Source organism: Sceloporus undulatus, chromosome 7 (genome assembly GCF_019175285.1).
Source record: "Sceloporus undulatus isolate JIND9_A2432 ecotype Alabama chromosome 7, SceUnd_v1.1, whole genome shotgun sequence".
Classification (NCBI taxonomy): Eukaryota; Metazoa; Chordata; class Lepidosauria; order Squamata; family Phrynosomatidae; genus Sceloporus; species Sceloporus undulatus.
Genome location: NC_056528.1, coordinates 21,781,112 through 21,798,700, shown reverse-complemented (window position 1 = coordinate 21,798,700; position 17,589 = coordinate 21,781,112). Strand labels below are relative to the sequence as shown.

Genomic DNA, 17,589 nt, shown 5'->3' with positions numbered 1-17,589 from the left:
CCAATAATAATAATAATAATAATAATAATAATAATAATAATAATAATAATAATAATGTATATTCTGCCTTTTACGAAGGGAATCAAAGCAGATTACAACATCCAGAACTGCCCACATTACACCTGTTTTAAAATCTCTCCACTAGCTGCCTATTAGTTTCCAGGCAAGGTAAAAGGTGTTGGTTATAACCTTTAAAGCCCTACATAGCTTGGGTCTGAAGAGAGAGAATTCTGCCTCAGAGTTCATAACACAAATGGATGGTACCGGCCACCCACTTGGAGAATCTCTGAGCAGAAACAGGTAGTCCCTTCTTGGCCTCTGAGTAGCACACAAAGAGTCTCTCAGAGCACCTTGAACCTGAAGCCGTGTCCAGGTAAAAGGCCAGTGCCTTCTGAATGTCCAGAGTGTGGAGCTGGCGCTCGGTGTCGGTGGCCAGGTTTGGGGCCAAAGTTGGCAACACAATGTCCTGGTTGAAATGGAAGGTCAACATCACCTTCGGAAGGAAGGCAATGTTGGTATGGGGGACAATTTTGTCCTTGTGAAACCAAAGGTAAGGCTGGTCCATCTGCAAGGCACAAAGCTCGCTTGCACAGTGAGCAGAGATGGTCACAAGGAAAGTTGTTTTCCAGGTCAGCAATCTCAAGTCCGTAGTGGGCCATGGTTCAAAGGCCTTGGCCGATAAACAAGCAAGCACCAGATCAAGGCTCCATGTCAGTGTCGGTACCAAAGATGGAGGACGAAGATTGTTGAATCCCCTAAGGAATCTCTTTACCAAGGGATCCTTGGAAAGGGAAGGTTTGCCTTTGAACTGGTAATATGAGCAGATCGCCAACAGATAGCACTTAATGGACGTTAGGCACAGTCTCAAGTCAGCAAGGGTCATTGAGAACTCTAGAACTATCAAGGACTGAGACACCTGATGGAGAGAGGTCCTTGGCTGAGAGAAAGTCGAAGAACTTGTTCCATTTGAACCGGTAGGACCTCTGTGTAAAGGGCTTCTGGGCAACCAGGATGACCATCCGTACTGAGTCAGGCAGTCTCTAGGGACAGATTTTCCACGCCACCAGGAGCTGGTCTGCCAGTTCGTTCTCCTTCCCAGGGAGCTGGATGGACTGAAGGAGGATCCTGTCGTGGATACACCAGTCCCAGATCCGAAGCGTGATCTCGAGTAAAGTCGGGGACTTGGTTCCTTCCTCTTTGTCAGGTAGTACATGATGGTGGTGTTGTCCGTCAGGAGGAGTAATACCTTGTTTGAGAGGAGTGACTGGAATGCCCTGAGAGATTTTTCTACGGCCAGCATATTGAGGGCATTGATGCGAAGATGAGTCTGTGAAATGGACCACTTGTTCTTGATGGTAAAGTTCAGAGTGTTGGCACCCCAACCTTCGAGGGATGCATCTGTGGTTAGGGTGATTTGAGGATCTGGAGGCTGAAAGGTCATCCCGACACAAACATTGTTGGGATCAAGCCATCAGTGTAATGACCTGGCTACGCCCTTGGAACTGTGAGCCATTTGGATGGAAGGTCACACACGGGATCGAAGATGGAGACGTACCAGGACAGGAATGGTCTGAGATGAAGCCTTGCAAACCGAGTCACATACATTGTAGAGGCCAAGTGTTCCAGAGCTACTACAGTAAGCAACAAAGGAGGTCAACTGATGCTAGTCCAGGATAGGTCTAAGGCCAAAATCCCTCTTAAGAACAGTAAAGTAATGGGAGAAAAAACAGTAGCGGGCCCGAGTGGGATCTATGGGCTCGATAGTGCCCTTTTGCAACCTCGATAGTGTCCTTTTGCAATAGAATGCACACTTCGTCGAGTAGGGCTTCTGAGGGTGTGGTGGAAAGAACAGCTCCGGTGGTAGGGAGCTCTTCAAACTCGAGGGCATAACCCCTACAGACAATATCCAAGATCCAAGAGTCAGAAGTAATTGAGCTCCAGGTGTTAAAGTAGGGCCTCAACATGTCCCCAAATAGGGGACGAATGAAGTGCCCCACATCATTGTCTCCTCTTGCCCTGCTGGGCATTCTTCTTCTTGTAAACCTGGGCATAATGTGGCTGAGGAGGATGATGTCCAGACGAAGAAGAGGAGGACTGGGATGGGCGGGGCTGCCTCAGCTGATCTTGCTGGAAACACTGTTCCTGAAGCTAATAAGATCTCTGCTGGTATGGTGGGTACCAAGGGTGCTGGGACCCGTACTGACGCCAAGGAGATTGGAAAGAGGAAGACATGCCATGCTTCTTGGCAGTGGCCTTCATTCGGTATTGAAAATTCAATGGAATTATCAAAGGGCATATCTTTGATAGCAGACTGGGCATGAGGAGTGAGGTCAGAGCAACACAGTCAAGCATGTCTCCTCAAAGCCACTGAATCTGACAGGACTTTGGAGGATTAATCTGCAGAATGTCAGGCTGACAAGATCTGCTGGCCACCAATGGAGTGGGTCTTGGCACAGATGACCATAACTAATTGCCTCTTGTCATCAGGCATCCCCTTGAGAAGCAGTTCCATTGTCTCCATCAGGTGCTGGATATAGGCTGTGTAGTTGGCTACCTTGAGGTCAAGCATCGCAGAGGATAGAATTTCTTTGCCAGACCATCTATCTTCTTGCTCTCCTTGTCTGAGGGGAAGAAGTCGTCCTCAGGAAGAAGGAGAGCTGAGAGCCTTCTACAATTGCTGAATTGGGCTTCGGGTGTTCAAAGAGCCAACTTGGTCCCGAATGGGCAATCTTGTAGAGACTCTCAATATTCCTTGAGATGGAAGCGATGGTGGCTGGTGTCGACCATGAGTGTTTAGCTATCTTCTTCAAAGATGGATGGAGGAGTTGGTACCAACCCATGAATTCTGCACTCGATGGGGTCCAAGGCCTTGTTAGCAGTACAAGTAACCTCCAGTTCGAGAAGGAACAGACATCGCCGGTCAGGGACATGGGGTCATGTTTGGCTAGGTGTTGGTTCAGGGGGTGCTATGCCCTGAAGGATAGACCAGAAGCTGGAGAATCTTCTGGGGTCCTCAGCAAAGGGCGATCATAAAGAGACTCCCAATGAGTCGGTACCGGTGGACATGTCGGGATGGAGGCCCTGATCACCATAGCCTGAGCATCGGGGAGTTTCCGGTGGAGCTCATTCAGGAAAAAGATAATCTCCCCGAGCTGTGGTCGAACACCAGGTCAGGGTATTGGAGGAGATCGTCATGATAAGATGACTCCACGTTGAGGTTGGCAGCCTCATTGGCCTCGGTCCCAAGGCAGGCATGATCTCATTGGAGTGGAGAGGTATGAGTTCGTGGGCTGGCCTCTTTTACTCTTGCAGACACATATTGAGTCAATGGCATTGGATAAGATCACCAAACCTCTTCCTCTGAATCCGAGTCGAGCCTGACAGCACGGGAGACATCCAGCAGGATCAAAGCCTGAGGAGTGGTCAGGCCTGACACCAACCTCTCAGGGTTGGCACAGATGGAGTCCGTGACGAAACTGAGGGCTCTTTTCAGCTTGATATTGTAGAGGGAGAAGCCGAACGAGCTCGTTTCGGAGCTGAACAATCAGAAAGCTTATCTCTCTTTGAATGAAAAGACTTGTCCCTTTTGCCAAGCTTTGAGGTCATCCAATCTGACCTTGTGCCCCTAGCTGAGTGTACACAGTGAGTCAGGGCTGCCTGGCATCACACTGTGACTGCCCTGTACTCTGCCAAGGAAACTAATATGTGGCCTGAAAACATGGTCCGAATTGGGATTTCAAGGTGGGCAGACATTTTTATGAAGCATGTAGCCCTCTAAGAAACTGGCCCCAAGGGTTTGGGGTCTGTTCTGAAAATACTGTTAAATGCAGTGGAAGCAGAATAGATATTGCTTAAGACTTAAAAATCTTCACGTGTTTCATTTCCACTAGTTCTGGAGGATGGATTGTGACAACAAAGGACCCTCAATGGGGATCAACATTTTGAACTGTCAAAGATTTTGGACTCTGGGGTTCACAAGGGCAAATTCAATGGAAACACTTTTCCATGGGGGAGCAAAAGTGGATGGATTCCAAACAAATGCTCATTGGAAACACTTTTCCATGGGGAGTAAGAGTGGGTGGATTCCAAGCAAATGTGGGTGCCTGAGTTGGTGTGCTATTTGGTTAAGCCAGGTCCTAGGGTAAATGTCATATTAATCACAATTACTGGTGAGATGGGATGGATGTAATTGGAGGTGTGTGGCATGTCAGGATATGAGTTCCTCAAATTTCTTGCCATAGTTGCTTAGAAACTTTGTGTGCTTATAGTATTACTAATAATAGATGATGGGATGTACTATGCAACAATGATGTTGACTGTTTATATTTCTGAGGGTGGTTAACAAGCAGATGCATGGAGAATACAGACTGATTTGGGAGCTTCAAGGCTCGTCCCATGAGAACGGCTGGAATGGGGTTTGAAGAGGGGACAACCCTGGGAAAGGGAAAATGCAAGAGTGTTTTGTTTTATGAGTGAATGGGGTATAAGCCCACTCAAAGCCTGCACTGTCATGTGCTTTTAATATGTAGTATAATTGTCATTTATTTAGTCCTGACGGCAAGAGCCTGCTATGAACATTTTTGGTTTCTGAATAGTTTTCTTGTTTTATTATAGAACTTTGTTCAACAGAGTTTCTGAAATAAAGCGGTTCCACACAAAAAAAGTTCCTTCTTAGTGCATCACAGTGAAGTATTTGGGCAAACCCAATACCTGTTTTGGTTGGGCTGGAGAATCCAAATCCCTGAGATGCCACGCTCCCTCCGCCAGAACTGAACGTGCCCATTGGCTTCTGCTCACCAAAGGAGGTGGAGCCAAATCCAAAGGTCTTGGCCCCACTGTTTCCAAAAAGGCTCGATGTATCTGGGATGAGAAGAAAGGGGTTTCCTTATACAGCAGGAAAAAGCACTTCGTTTGCAAGAGTCATCACATTCACAACTAAGACCAGGAGATCAAATGGAAGAGTTCCTCTTTTAAATATCTACTCACTGTTGGTGAGCAGAAATCTCCCTTCTGATTAGCAAACTTTTACAAATGGAAAAATATAGTTCTTCTAAACGTTTCTTTCCTTCCCTTTGGAAGATGGCAGGCAGATTTTTAAAATTTGTAGCTGTCTTGAGGGAATTCTCTTCCCTCTGCCAAGTGACCTTAGAGTATTTTTCCTTTATCTCTTACCAGGCCAAAAGTCCCAACCTTGCTGTAAATATATGCGTCTCCTCCAACCTGCCTCCGCACCAACCTGCCTCACTGAACCAAAAGCTTGATTATCAACCCTTAGATTCAGAAAGATATTTTGAATCAAAAGCTCCGAGAAACTGAAGAAATACTAGTGACTCCCTAACCATATGGAAAGTTGTGTTTATCATGGCTGGGGAACATGTTGTTCCTTCCTTTGTATTCAAAGGAAAGGACTGAATCATGGTCTCCAAAGGGAGCATTCCCCAAAGGGAGCAGAGTCCTTGTTCTTGTGCTCCTTTTTTTTATCCTGCATAAATTCCTCATTTGCTTATTTTTCAGGATAATGAAATATCCCATTTTATAAAAGTCCTGGTCATGAGGTTTGGGTCCAGACTATTTGAAAGACCCTATCTTCTATGACCTTGCCCAACTTTCTTTCAGTCCCACCACCATAACACATTGTGTTTGGTGAGGTTGAGGGGGAGAGCGCTTCTCAGTGGCTGCTACCAACTTGTGGAATTCACTCCCACAAGAGGCTTGTTTGGCCTCCTCACTGCCTTCTTCTTTTTGATCTTTCTTTGGATGGAGCCCTGAAGAGAGGCGGGTAAGAAATAAAATTATTACAGTATTACTATTACTATTATTATTATTTCTGCTGGCAGGCAAAGACCTTTTTATTTAGGAAACACTTTGGCATTTCAAATTATTATGGCAGAAAAACATTTAAGTGACATACTATGTTTTCAGACTTTTTATTATGTTTGATTATGATTTAATTGTTGTAATTCAGAGTTTTTAATGTGACTGTTCATTTAATGGAACTGTTCATTTAGAATTTGAAACATTTACCAATTATTTAATAATAATAATATATAATACCGATTTATTTATATCCCTCCCAATCACGTAGAATCTGGGTGGGTTACAGCAATAAAAAGTACAATATCATTCAATACAAATCAACAAAAATCAAAAGAAAAAAATTAACTTTTTAAATTTTAAAACTCTTTTAACTGTATCTTGTCACCTTTTCTTACATTTTTCAACATCATAACTGTCTTAACTTAAATCCAGCAAGTTCACAATAATCTTTTAAAGTTTTCATTAACTTATCAATACTTTCCAAAGGGTTTTCAAGAAAAAAACTTCATAATCAGCAAAAGCCCTCAACTTGTAAGTTACAACTTTAATTTTTATTCCCTTTATTCCTTCCTCTCTTCTATTACAGTTTTATGCAATACTTTTAAAGTAAGTATAAAAAGAAAGGGAGACAGGAGGTCCCTTTGAATCTCACAATATCTGATCAAGTATGAAAATTTGTTCAGCATATTCTTCCTTGCTGGAGAGAAGTGACTAGTGGAGTGCAACAGGGCTCTGTCCTGGGCCCAGTGCTATTCAACATCTTTATCAATGACTTGGATGACCGAACTGGGAACATACTTATCAAATTTGCAGATGACACCAAATTAGGAGGAGAAATGTAAGGTACTGCACTTAGGGCGGAAAAATGAAATACACAGATATAGGATGGGAGACAACTGGCTGAATGAAACAACGTATGAAAAGAATCTAGGAGTTCAACTAGACCACAAGTTGAACATGAGTCAACAGTGCGATGGAGCAGCTAAAAAGGACAATGTGATTTTAGGCTGCATTAATAGAAATATAGTGTCTAGATCAATGGAAGTAATAATGCCACTCTATTCTGCTTTGGTCAGGCGCCACCTGGAATATTGTATCCAGTTCTGGGCACCATAATTCAAAAAGGATGTTGAAGAACTGGAGTGTGTCCAAAGGAGGGCGACTAAAATGGCGAAGGGTCTGGAAACCATGCCCTATGAGGAATGGCTTAGGGAGCTGGGGATGTTTAGCCTGGAGAAGAGAAGGTTAAGAGGGGATATGATAGCCCTGTTTAAATATTTGAAGGGACGTCATATTGAGGAGGGAACAAGCTTGTTTCCTGCTGCTCCAGAGAACCGGACTGGGAACAATGGATGCCAGTTGCAGGAAAAGAGGTTCCACTTCAACGTTAAGAGGAACTTCCTGACAGTAAGGGCAGTTTGACAGTGGGACACACTTTCTCAGAGAGTGGTGAAGTGTCCTTCCTTGGAGGTCTTTAAGCAGTGGCTGGATGGTGATCTGTCGGGTATGCTTTGATTGAGAATTCCTGCCTGGTAGGGGGTTGGACTGGATGGCCCTTGTGGTCTCGTATAACTCCAGGATTCGATGACTATGTTCCTTAATAATTGTTCAATGTCATTGCCATTTTCTGCTAGCAGTATGGGATCATCTGCATATCTTAGATTGTGAATATTTTCTGGTGATATTTTCTGCATAGAAATTGAACAAACAGGGTGATAGAATGCAGACTCTGGGAAATTAATGCAATACCCCTTTTGTTATTGCAGATGTTTTGTGTCTCCTTTTTGGGAGGGATAGGAAAGTGTATAGATTCTTTCTAATCTGTGGGCCTTTGTCTTGTTCTCCATATTTGTTGGCAGATTTTATTAGAACTAAGTTGATTCTGTCTCTCTGATCGCAGCTGTTCTATTCATGTCATCTATTCCCGGTGATTTATTCATTCATTGCTCTGAGTGTTCTTTTCACATCATTTTCCAAACTTTGGTGTTTATCTTCATATGACTCTTCTTCCCATCTGTCATTCATCCTTTCATCTCTTTTATACAGCTCTTCTGTGTATTGCTTCCATAGTATTTTTATTTTATTTGGGTTGTATATTATGTTTTTCTACTAAGGAGGAGGCATGTGGTGGTAGTGGTGGCGGAGGACTCCTTGCTGAAGGGTACAGAATCAGTGGTTTGTGGGCCTGACAAGATGTCTCAGGAGGTGTGTTGTCTTCCTGGGGGAAAATCTGTGATGTGACAGTGAGGCTGACAAGACTTGTCAAGCTTAATGACCATTACCCCTTCCTTTTGGTCCATATGGGAACCAATGATAGTGCAAGTCACAACCTTCAGAATATCATAAGTGATTATGAGGCTCGGCATAGGAAGGACAGGTTGCTTACCTGTAACTGTAGTTTTCTGAGTGGTCATCTGCGAATTCACACAAATGGGTTATTCTGCACCTGCGCAGTAAGGTTTGGAACCTCCTTAGAGCTATCAGAGGTGTTTTGGCGGTAGCCCCACCCACTTCCCAACTGACATATTGGGTGGTTTCCCACCTAAACCCTCAGTTCCATGGACGCCGGTGTAGTAGCCCAGAACCGAAGGAGAGGCAGGGCATGACTGTGTGGGAAGGATGGACAGGATTTGTGTGAATTCGCAGATGACCACTCAAAGAACTAGTTACAGGTAAGCAACCTGTCCTTCTTCTTCGTGGTCTCTGCAAATCACACAAATGGGTTAGATTGACAAGCTTTGATCAATGGAGGAGGGAGTGCCATGCCACATAAGAAAGGCACATTGACCCCAAACAGAATCACCATTCGGGAAACCAAGCCCAAAAGGCATGTAAACATGGCATGAAGAATCATGCTAATATGACAACTCTACAGAGCCGAGCAGAAATCCAATACTGAGATGTAGTGGAAACAGTCACCAATGGAGGTGAAACATGCCCACTGGCAGGAAAATAGGCTTGCCAACTAATCATATGTTGCCAAGACTGCAGGTAGACCGTGATAGTCCATAATAGATGAAAGGAAAACCCCCGACCTAGTTAGCACAGGTTTGTTAGCAATGGAGATCATGCGAAAGCTACGGCATAGGTAAGTGGCATGAAAGTGAAGGAAGCTCACTACTGTAAGTGGTTATTGCAAGTAACAAACCAGAAGGTCTGGTATACAGGCACTGTCTAATCTATAAGGTGAATGGAAGCCACCATGAAGGGCAAAGGCTTGCAACAATGCGAGGCTGCACAGATCAGAACATTAGTATCCAAGAAAGAGGGGCTTACAAAGTTCTCAAACTCAAAGGTGTGTCATTCAAGTAATCTTGAAAGTAGTAGGAAGGATGGAGACTTGATAAAGTCTCAGCCCTGATTTGGAGATTATGGCATTGACAGACACAACCTAAAATGCTAAGTAGTCTAGGGCTAAATGTCTTCTTTAACAGAACATAAATAGTCAATCTGTGTTCAGCAATGAGATGGTAGGGAAGTCCATCCAGAGAGAGAGAGAGAGAGAGAGAGAGAGAGAGAGCCTAAGGACATTGAATTAGAGGAGAGCTCCAATAACCATTTCTGGACAGCGGTGGACATCAGACAGGACCTCATCCAGTCACAACGAATTTCTGAGAAGAAAAAGGTGAGAAAATCACAAGATCCAATTGTGACATACAAGACACATTGTATCTGGGCGTAATGTTGCAGGCCATCAGCCTGAAGCATGCAAATCTTGTTGAAATGTCAAAGAAAAATCCTAGATTGTAAAGTGAAGGGATGCCACACTGTCAAGTTGAAAGGAATCCCTGTGAGGACAGTATCCCATGACATGATGTCCTACAGAAGGTGTGTCAAAGATATCATGACATAACCAGAACTGATAGGCAAACAGCGTAGCAGGAGTGACATGCTGTCAATCCACCATGAAAGGGCTCTGTGAATGAAAATTTGAGAGCAGAGGAGCAGGAATAGACGACCAACATCACGAAGTCCAATTCCTAGCCAGGTGGTGGAAAATACCAGGCAATCTGACAGAAATCTTCATAATGTTATCCTTAATGCTTAGGAGGAACGACTCTAGCTGTAGCATTAATCCACTGTAACATGACAGTATGAGCAGAAGGGCTTGGAGACCATATAACTGTGGCTCAAAAGCCCTTATCGCATAGCTCCAGGGTATGTAATGAAGCATGAAGTACGCAGTGAGAGGACATAGCAATTATGGGGAGCACAGGATTCCCTTTACGGGAGAGAACCCCCAGGAAATTTCCAGGATGTATAGTCAGCCTTGTCGGGGTTGTAGGTGGAGGTCTGAAGTATTTCCACCTCACCCAGTTGACACCATGGATCAGCGGTTCAGGAGAAGCAGCATGTTATGACATCAGTGGGCCTGGAGAGATGGGACAGGTATGAACATCATGAAATCTCAAAGTATCCACGGGGTGGACAGATCTTCAAATAGAGGTTCGAAACAGAGGAATGTCTCCAGAAGGCATTCATGCTTAGAGCTGAAGTGAAAAGGAATTGAAGTAGTTGTTTGTAACCTGTTCCAGGGAAGAAAATGACATCGACAGGGGCCCTCTGGAAGGGTCATGTAGGAAACAGACATGTATTGTCCACCACATACAGTGGTCCTATGTAAAAAGGCACCAGGTGCCTTAATTGACACTCATATTGGGAAGTGACAAAACTTTTCCCCTGGAAATGGTGGTTCCTGAGCGATGGTATCAAAGCTCACCATGGAGGCAACAAGATGATCACAATCGCGCTGTTCTTCTTGGCTTTACTTCATGAACGAAGATTCAGGAAGGACTCGTTCGTGCTTTCTACAAGCGCGTTCATGACGTTGGATGTATCCTTCGAGCCTGTGCAATGGATTTTTCTGGTGGAGCGCAGCGTGCACAGAACTGGCCTCACCCTTTAAACCAGAAGTTCGACTGCTGAGGCCTTGACAAGCATGGACGGTGGCAGCGAGGTCCTCGGGTCGTAGGTTTGATTAGAGTTTCCTTCTCTTAGATGGTTGACCTTACAGGGTTAGATGAGCACCATCTGCCCGGGTTTGGGATTAGATTTTTCCTTCTCCAAGGATGGTTGTCATAAGGCTAGAGAGCCCATACTGACCTTTGGTGCTCTTGGTCAGACCCTTCGGTTGTGATCTGTCTGGCATAGGAGGCCCTACCGGTGGCTATTATACCACCGCCAGCATAGCTCACAACTTCATTAGGGTACGCAAGCCTCTCCCCCACAGTCAGAGCATAGCTGGAGGGGAATAGGAGGCCAGAATCGTGCTGGTAGCAAGTGAATAATGGTAGTGTTCCTTGGTATAAAGGGAGCAAACCAATTGATGAGTTTTGATTATACAATCCTGATGGCCGTCCATATGGTGAAGGAGTATCTGCACCAAGAGTGGCCAGGTTGTGCCCCCAAGATTATGGGGGACAGAAGTCAGACTGGAATATCTGCATTAAGTGACGTTTAGCCATCCGGTTGTGGAGGAGAATTTAAACCGTCAAAGGTATCTGTATATCATAACCTGTTACCTGAGAGGAGGGTTGAGTTGGGCTGGAAGCCAATCGGTATGACTTTGGAAAGTTAGGGATTGCTGAAAATTGAAGTTGGGCAGCCATCCAAATGGTTTGACCTGGGAGAGTCAGGGACCAGTGAGGGTCAAAGTTGAGCTGTAAGCCAATCGGGATGACTCGGGAGAGTCTGGGACCGAGATGGATTGGAAGCGGGCTGTCATCCAATTGGTTTGGCCCAGAGAGTCAGTGACCTATGAGGATCAAAATTGCACTGACATCTGAAGTCAGGTCACTGGCCTATTGGTCTGACCCTGAAGGATCAGGGATCAATGATGAGTGAGGCTGGGTGTCATCCATTTGGTTTGACCCCAAAGAGTCAGGGACTGGCGAAAATCGAAGTCGGAAGCAGACCATCAAATGAAGGCGAGGCAAGCTGACATTAAGCCAACTTTACCTCAGAATTTAAACTTACATTAAAGTAAGCAGTTCAATAAGAAATCACAGCGTTCCCTTTATCCCCCCCCCTTTTTAAAAAATATATGAACACGATGTTAAAAAGTTACCACCAAAATGCAGATTGTTCCTGTAAAATCGATGGTTGTAAAGTCTTACAGGAAAACGAAGTGCTGTTGGTGTGGCGGACAAAAGGAACTGAGGGTTTAGGTGGGAAACTGGCCATTGAGGCAGTTGGAGAGTGGGCGGGGCCAGCGCCAAAACGCCGCTAATAGCTCTAGGAAGGTTCCGAAGCTGACTGCGCCGGCGCAGAATAACCTGTTTGTGTGATTCGCAGAGACCACGAAGAAGAAGCTGAAAGACCTTAATGCACAGGTTGTCATCTCATCTCTTCTCCAAGTTGAAGGGCATGGTCCAGGAAGGGAGAAGAAAATAGCAGAGGTGAACAACTGGCTTTGCAGATGGTGCTGCCGAGCACAATTTGTATTCCTGGATCATGGGCTGCGGTTCCATGATGGACTTCTGGCAGGAGATAGATTGCACCTAACACCAGTTGGCATAAACACCAGTTGGCCAACAGTCTCAAAAATTTGATCAGGCGGGCTTTAAACTGACTTATGTGGGGGAGGGAGACAGTATTTTACAAGACAGGAGTACAACATCAATGTCAACAGTGTGATGTGGCAGCTAGTCAAGTAAAGTCAGTTTTATCTACATTAGTCAACCAGGCTGTTTCATACAACCATAAAACTATCTAGTACCATATTAAAACATAGTTAAAAAGGGACAGTTACATATATAATAAAACTAAGATTATATCTTATCACTAAATAATTTAAAAGTTTGTCTTTCTGTCAGAGCTAACTTGATGTACTTGGTCATTTGATAGGAAACATAGTCATCAGTTCCTGCCAATAAAAATATTTTTTTGAGGGAATAGCATCTTTGATATGTACAATAAGAGGGTAAGGTATTGGGCTCTCAAGTCCAAATACAAAGATTTTTCCAGGAAAAAATGATACAAATCGTCCGTCTTTCTACAGCCATATGGGCCTGCCTATTTGAGTTCAGTAAGCAATCATAACACTCTTTAATTTCCATTAGATGCAAAGTACTGTACTGTATATACTCATATATAAGTCTGGAAATTTTAGTCCAAAAAGTGACCTCAAAAACCTGAGTCAACTTATCCACGGGTCAATGTTAGTACTGTACTTTAACTCATTCATTCACTCACACACACACACACACACACACACACACAGTGAGCCCACACCATACGCAGGCTTCTCTTCCATGGCTTTCATTATACACTGAACAATATTATGAATGGTGCGTGTGCCACATTCACATGCCCTATTATTTTCAATGGGGCGCAAGCATACACGATTTTCCCCTTAGGCGGGGGGAGGGGGGAGGGGCTGGAACGGATCCCTTGCGTAAGGGAAGGGAGGACTGTATAGGAACCATCCCCTGGTGAAAAGCACGAAAGTAATCTGTCCTGGAACTACTGACTTCCCTCTATTCTCTCATTGATCCAGCTTTTTAATATGAACACAAACAGTTATGCTTCCTGGAATTTTGTACGTTCTCTGGCACTGTTTCCTTTTGCTTCATTCTTTACGTCCTTTGTTACATGGCCCTAAATTTTACTCTTGACTTATGAATGGGTCATATCAAAATCTGTAATTTTTGGCTCCCAAACCTGCCCTCGACTTATACATGAGGTTGACTTATAGTCGAGTACATACAGTAAACTCACTGCATAGCTTAAATAAGTACTTGGAGACCATAAGAGGCCTAGAAACGAGGAGCCCATCCAGGCCAGAAAAGGGAGAAAAACCTCCCTCCAAAAAAGAAGGATAATGCTCAGAAAAAGAAAAAGAAATGGAAATGAGAAAAAAAATGTCTACCATACAGTAGAAATGTACTCAGCTCAGGAGCAACCCAAAGGAGATGTTTCTTTTGCAGTGGATGAAAGAGAACTGGAGGAGGAGTTAGATTGGCGGGATTGGGCATGCTCAGTGCATGGGAGTGGGCAGGGCTTCCGCCAATCTGCTCAGCTTTTCAGCTTCCGAATGGAGTCTCTGTTGTATAAGGCACAGAGATCACAAAGAACAACACAGACATAGCACCAGAACCTGAACTGGCATCTGACATCTATACCAGGAAAGATTCTAGAGCAGATCATTAAACAGAGAGTCTGTGATCACCTAGAAGGCAATTCCATAATCACAAAAAGTCAACATGGGTTTCAGAGAAACAAGTCATGTCAGACAAACCTGATCTCTTTTTTTGATAAAATTACCAGCTTGTTAAATGAAGGGAATGCTGTGGATACAGTATATCCTGATTTCAGTAAGGCTTTTGACAGGGTTCTCATGACATTCTTGCAAACAAGGTTGTAAAATGTGGGCTAGACAAGGTAACTGTTACATGGATTTGTAATTGGATGACTGGCTGAACCCAAAGGGTGCTTAACAATGGCTCCTTTTCATCCTGGAGAGAAGAGACCACTGGGGTCCCACAGGGTTCTCTCCTGGGGCAGTGCTATTCAACATCTTTATCAATGATTTGGATGGATGACAGAATTGGGGGCATACTTATCAAATTTGCAGATGACACCAAATTAGGAGGAATAGCTAATACCCCAGAAGACAGGATCAAAATTCAAAATGACCTGACTAGACTAGAAAGCTGGGCCAAAGCTAGCAAAATGAACTTCAACATGGAGAAATGTCAGGTATTGCTTGCATTTAGGGTGGAAAAATGAAATGCACAGATATACAATGGGGGACACATGGCTGAACAAGACTACATGTGAAAGGGATATAGGAGTCCAAGTAGACCAAAGTTGAACATGAGTCAACAGTGTGATGCGGCAGCTAAAAAAAGCCAAGGCAATTTTAGGCTGCATCAATAAATGTATAGTGACTAGATCAAGGGAAGCAATAGTGCCAGTCTACTCTGCTTTGGTCAGGCCCCACCTCGAATATTTTGTCCAGTTCTGGGCACCACAATTCAAAAAGGATGTTGAGAAACTAGAGCGTGTCCAAAGGAGGACGACTAAAATGGTGAAGGGTCTGGAAACCATGCCCTATGAGGAACGCCTTAGGGAGCTGAGGATGTTTAGCCTGGAGAAAAGAAGGTTAAGAGGTGATATGATATCCCTGTTTAAATATTTGAAGGGATGTCATATTGAGGAGGGAGCAAGATTGTTTTCTGCTGCTCCAGAGACTAGGACCCAGAACAATGGATGCAAGCTACAGGAAAAGAGACTCCACCTCAACATCAGGAAGAACTCCCTGACAGTAAAGGCTGTTCGACAGTGGAACACACTCCCTCAGAGTGTGGTGGAGTCTCTTTCTTTAGAGGTTTTTTTTATTATAAAATGTCAACATTTAAAAACATCAACAATCAACTTAACAGTTATTAATAACGGAACAGCAAATCAATAATGACATAGATATGATAATGTAGAAGAAGGGTATTGAGGAAACTTTATAAGGTCCACAGTGTTAATGGAGTTCTAAAGTTAATCAAATCCTGGCATGGTTTTCTTCACATAGAATGTTTTCCTAGAATGCTTAATGGTGTGGTGGAGGTTGTATCTGATGCAAATTACCATTAATATACTCTATGAAAAGGAACCATTTTTCAGGAAATGTTTTGCCAATTTATTCTTTTGATTTTCTTATATTCTCTGTGAGTTTCTCCATCAGCCATATGTCACAGGTTTTCCTCCACCAATTTTCTATTAAAAGTTCACCTGTCTTCCAGTTCTTAGCAATTTCCAATCTGCGTACTGCTATAAGGCCCTTGTGGTTTGTTTCCAACTCTATGATTCCAATAGTGCAGATCTATTTTTCACATTATCTTTAAGTTCTACTGGAATGTTCAAGTTGTATTTTGGCATAATGGTTGATTCGTGTTCTTTAGCTTTATTCTAAATTTTGAAATTAGTAGTTCAGGTCAATGCCGCAGACTATGCCTGGTCTAATTTTTGCTGCGAGAATTCTCTGTCTTCTATTCCAGGTGATGTAGTTTATCTGATTTTTGTATTGGCCATCTGGTGATGTCCACGTGTACAGTCTCCTCTCCAGTTGCAGAAAGAAGATATTTGCAATGAATACATTGTTGGCTTCACAAAACTCACTCTCCTGCTTCCTTTCTTGCACCTAGTCTGTGTTGATGGCTATATTTCTCCTTTTCATAGGAAGTAAAGTGAGGCCAGAAAAAGATGAGACAGACAAAGCAAAGTGGTGGGTAGTGTGAGGTGAAAAGGAGAGGAATGAAAGAGGTGGTCCAGGAACCCATGATGGAGAAGAGTCGCAGGAAATGAAATGGAACTCTAACTGGAGACATGTTTGAGGCAAGGAAGACAGTTTAAGGGGATGGAACCTGAGAAGGACAGACTTGAGGAGGGGGGGGGAGGTAACATTTTACATCCATCAGATGGGAGGAGGTAAAGATTAATCATACTTAGTCTAAATAGCATTAGGTAAAGTGCTAGGGTGACAACAGCTACTGAATAGAAACAGTAAAGGTGGGTGACTCTTGTGGAGGAACTTTTAAAGACAATAGCAGTGACACCATAGATACCGCATGTTAGTACCAAGGAATGCAATGGTGAACCTCCTTGCCAGAACATCTCTCATCAAGAAAACACTATGGTGAGGCAATTTAAATGGTCTTCTTAACTGTTGGGAAACATGACGGGTTTGAAGGAAGGTTAGAGACTGGAGTGTAGTCTGAACAGACATTTATTTTTAAATGCCAGACCAGTTTAACAAATTCTGTTCCCAAAGCTCTTCCTTGGAGGTGATATAAAGTGAAAATTCTATCTAGGACAGGCTATTCACACAAGCTAGCCACCAGCCATGTTTTACTGGAGGTAAACATGCATGTGCGAACAAGCCAGATCTGAGAAAGAAGAGAACCAAAAGAATAGCAGAAAAATCTAGCTCTTGACTGTGTACTTACTCTGTGTGGCTGATGAGCCAAATCCTCCACCGCTGGAGCTGAACGGATTCTTGTTTGCTGCCTCGTGGCTGGGTTTTCCTCCTAGGCCACTGAAGAATCCCCCACTTCTCCCCACACTGCTTCCAGATCCAAACAGACCCCCACTCGAAGTGGGCTGCTGAAAAGATGAACAGAAAGGAGGTGGAAAGCAGACTCACTACTTTTGGTGAACTTCATTTTGCCAGCAACTTGAACCAGAAGTCCCAGAGATCTACTGCACATGTATCAGTGAGCTTCAGTATGTCTCCTCTTTCTTTCTTTCTTTCTTTCTTTCTTTCTTTCTTTCTTTCTTTCTTTCTTTCTAACTTTATATTTATTATATTTTAAAACATACATAGATATTGACACTCAATCATAAACATAACAAAGAAAAAGTAAGAGAAGAAAAAACATCCTATACATACATAATACCTATAAAAAAACTAAAGCTAGACTAACTACTCACTAAGCTAACTTAATACCATAGACACAATCTAACTGATTACAAATTAACGTAAACTAAAACACAAAAGAATTCTGCCCCCCTGACTGTAATGTGGAAAAAAGAAACCTATACATAAAATTTATGTTATTCTGTCATTACAGATCTTATTATACCAACATGCTAGGCACAAAATGACAAAATATTACATCATTAGTTGTCTTACTGCTAAAACAATTCATAAACAGTTTCTAACCTTTCAAAAAGTCTTCAACTGGTTTATCTTTTATCATCCTTGTCAGTTTAGCAACAAGTAAATTCAAAAATCTTTAGTTATGTAATTTAGTTCTTAGCTTTTTCAATCAACCATTC

At 43.3% G+C, this 17,589-nt stretch overlaps 1 protein-coding gene across 1 annotated transcript in view; it reads right to left on the bottom strand.

The window, feature by feature from the left end:
- Positions 1-17,589, bottom strand: part of NUP214 (nucleoporin 214) — an 80,329-nt gene that overhangs the window by 11,960 nt on the left and 50,780 nt on the right. Inside the window, 2 exon segments of the mRNA XM_042478915.1 lie at positions 4,711-4,860; positions 16,758-16,914. Coding sequence (XP_042334849.1) covers positions 4,711-4,860; positions 16,758-16,914 — 307 coding nt within the window.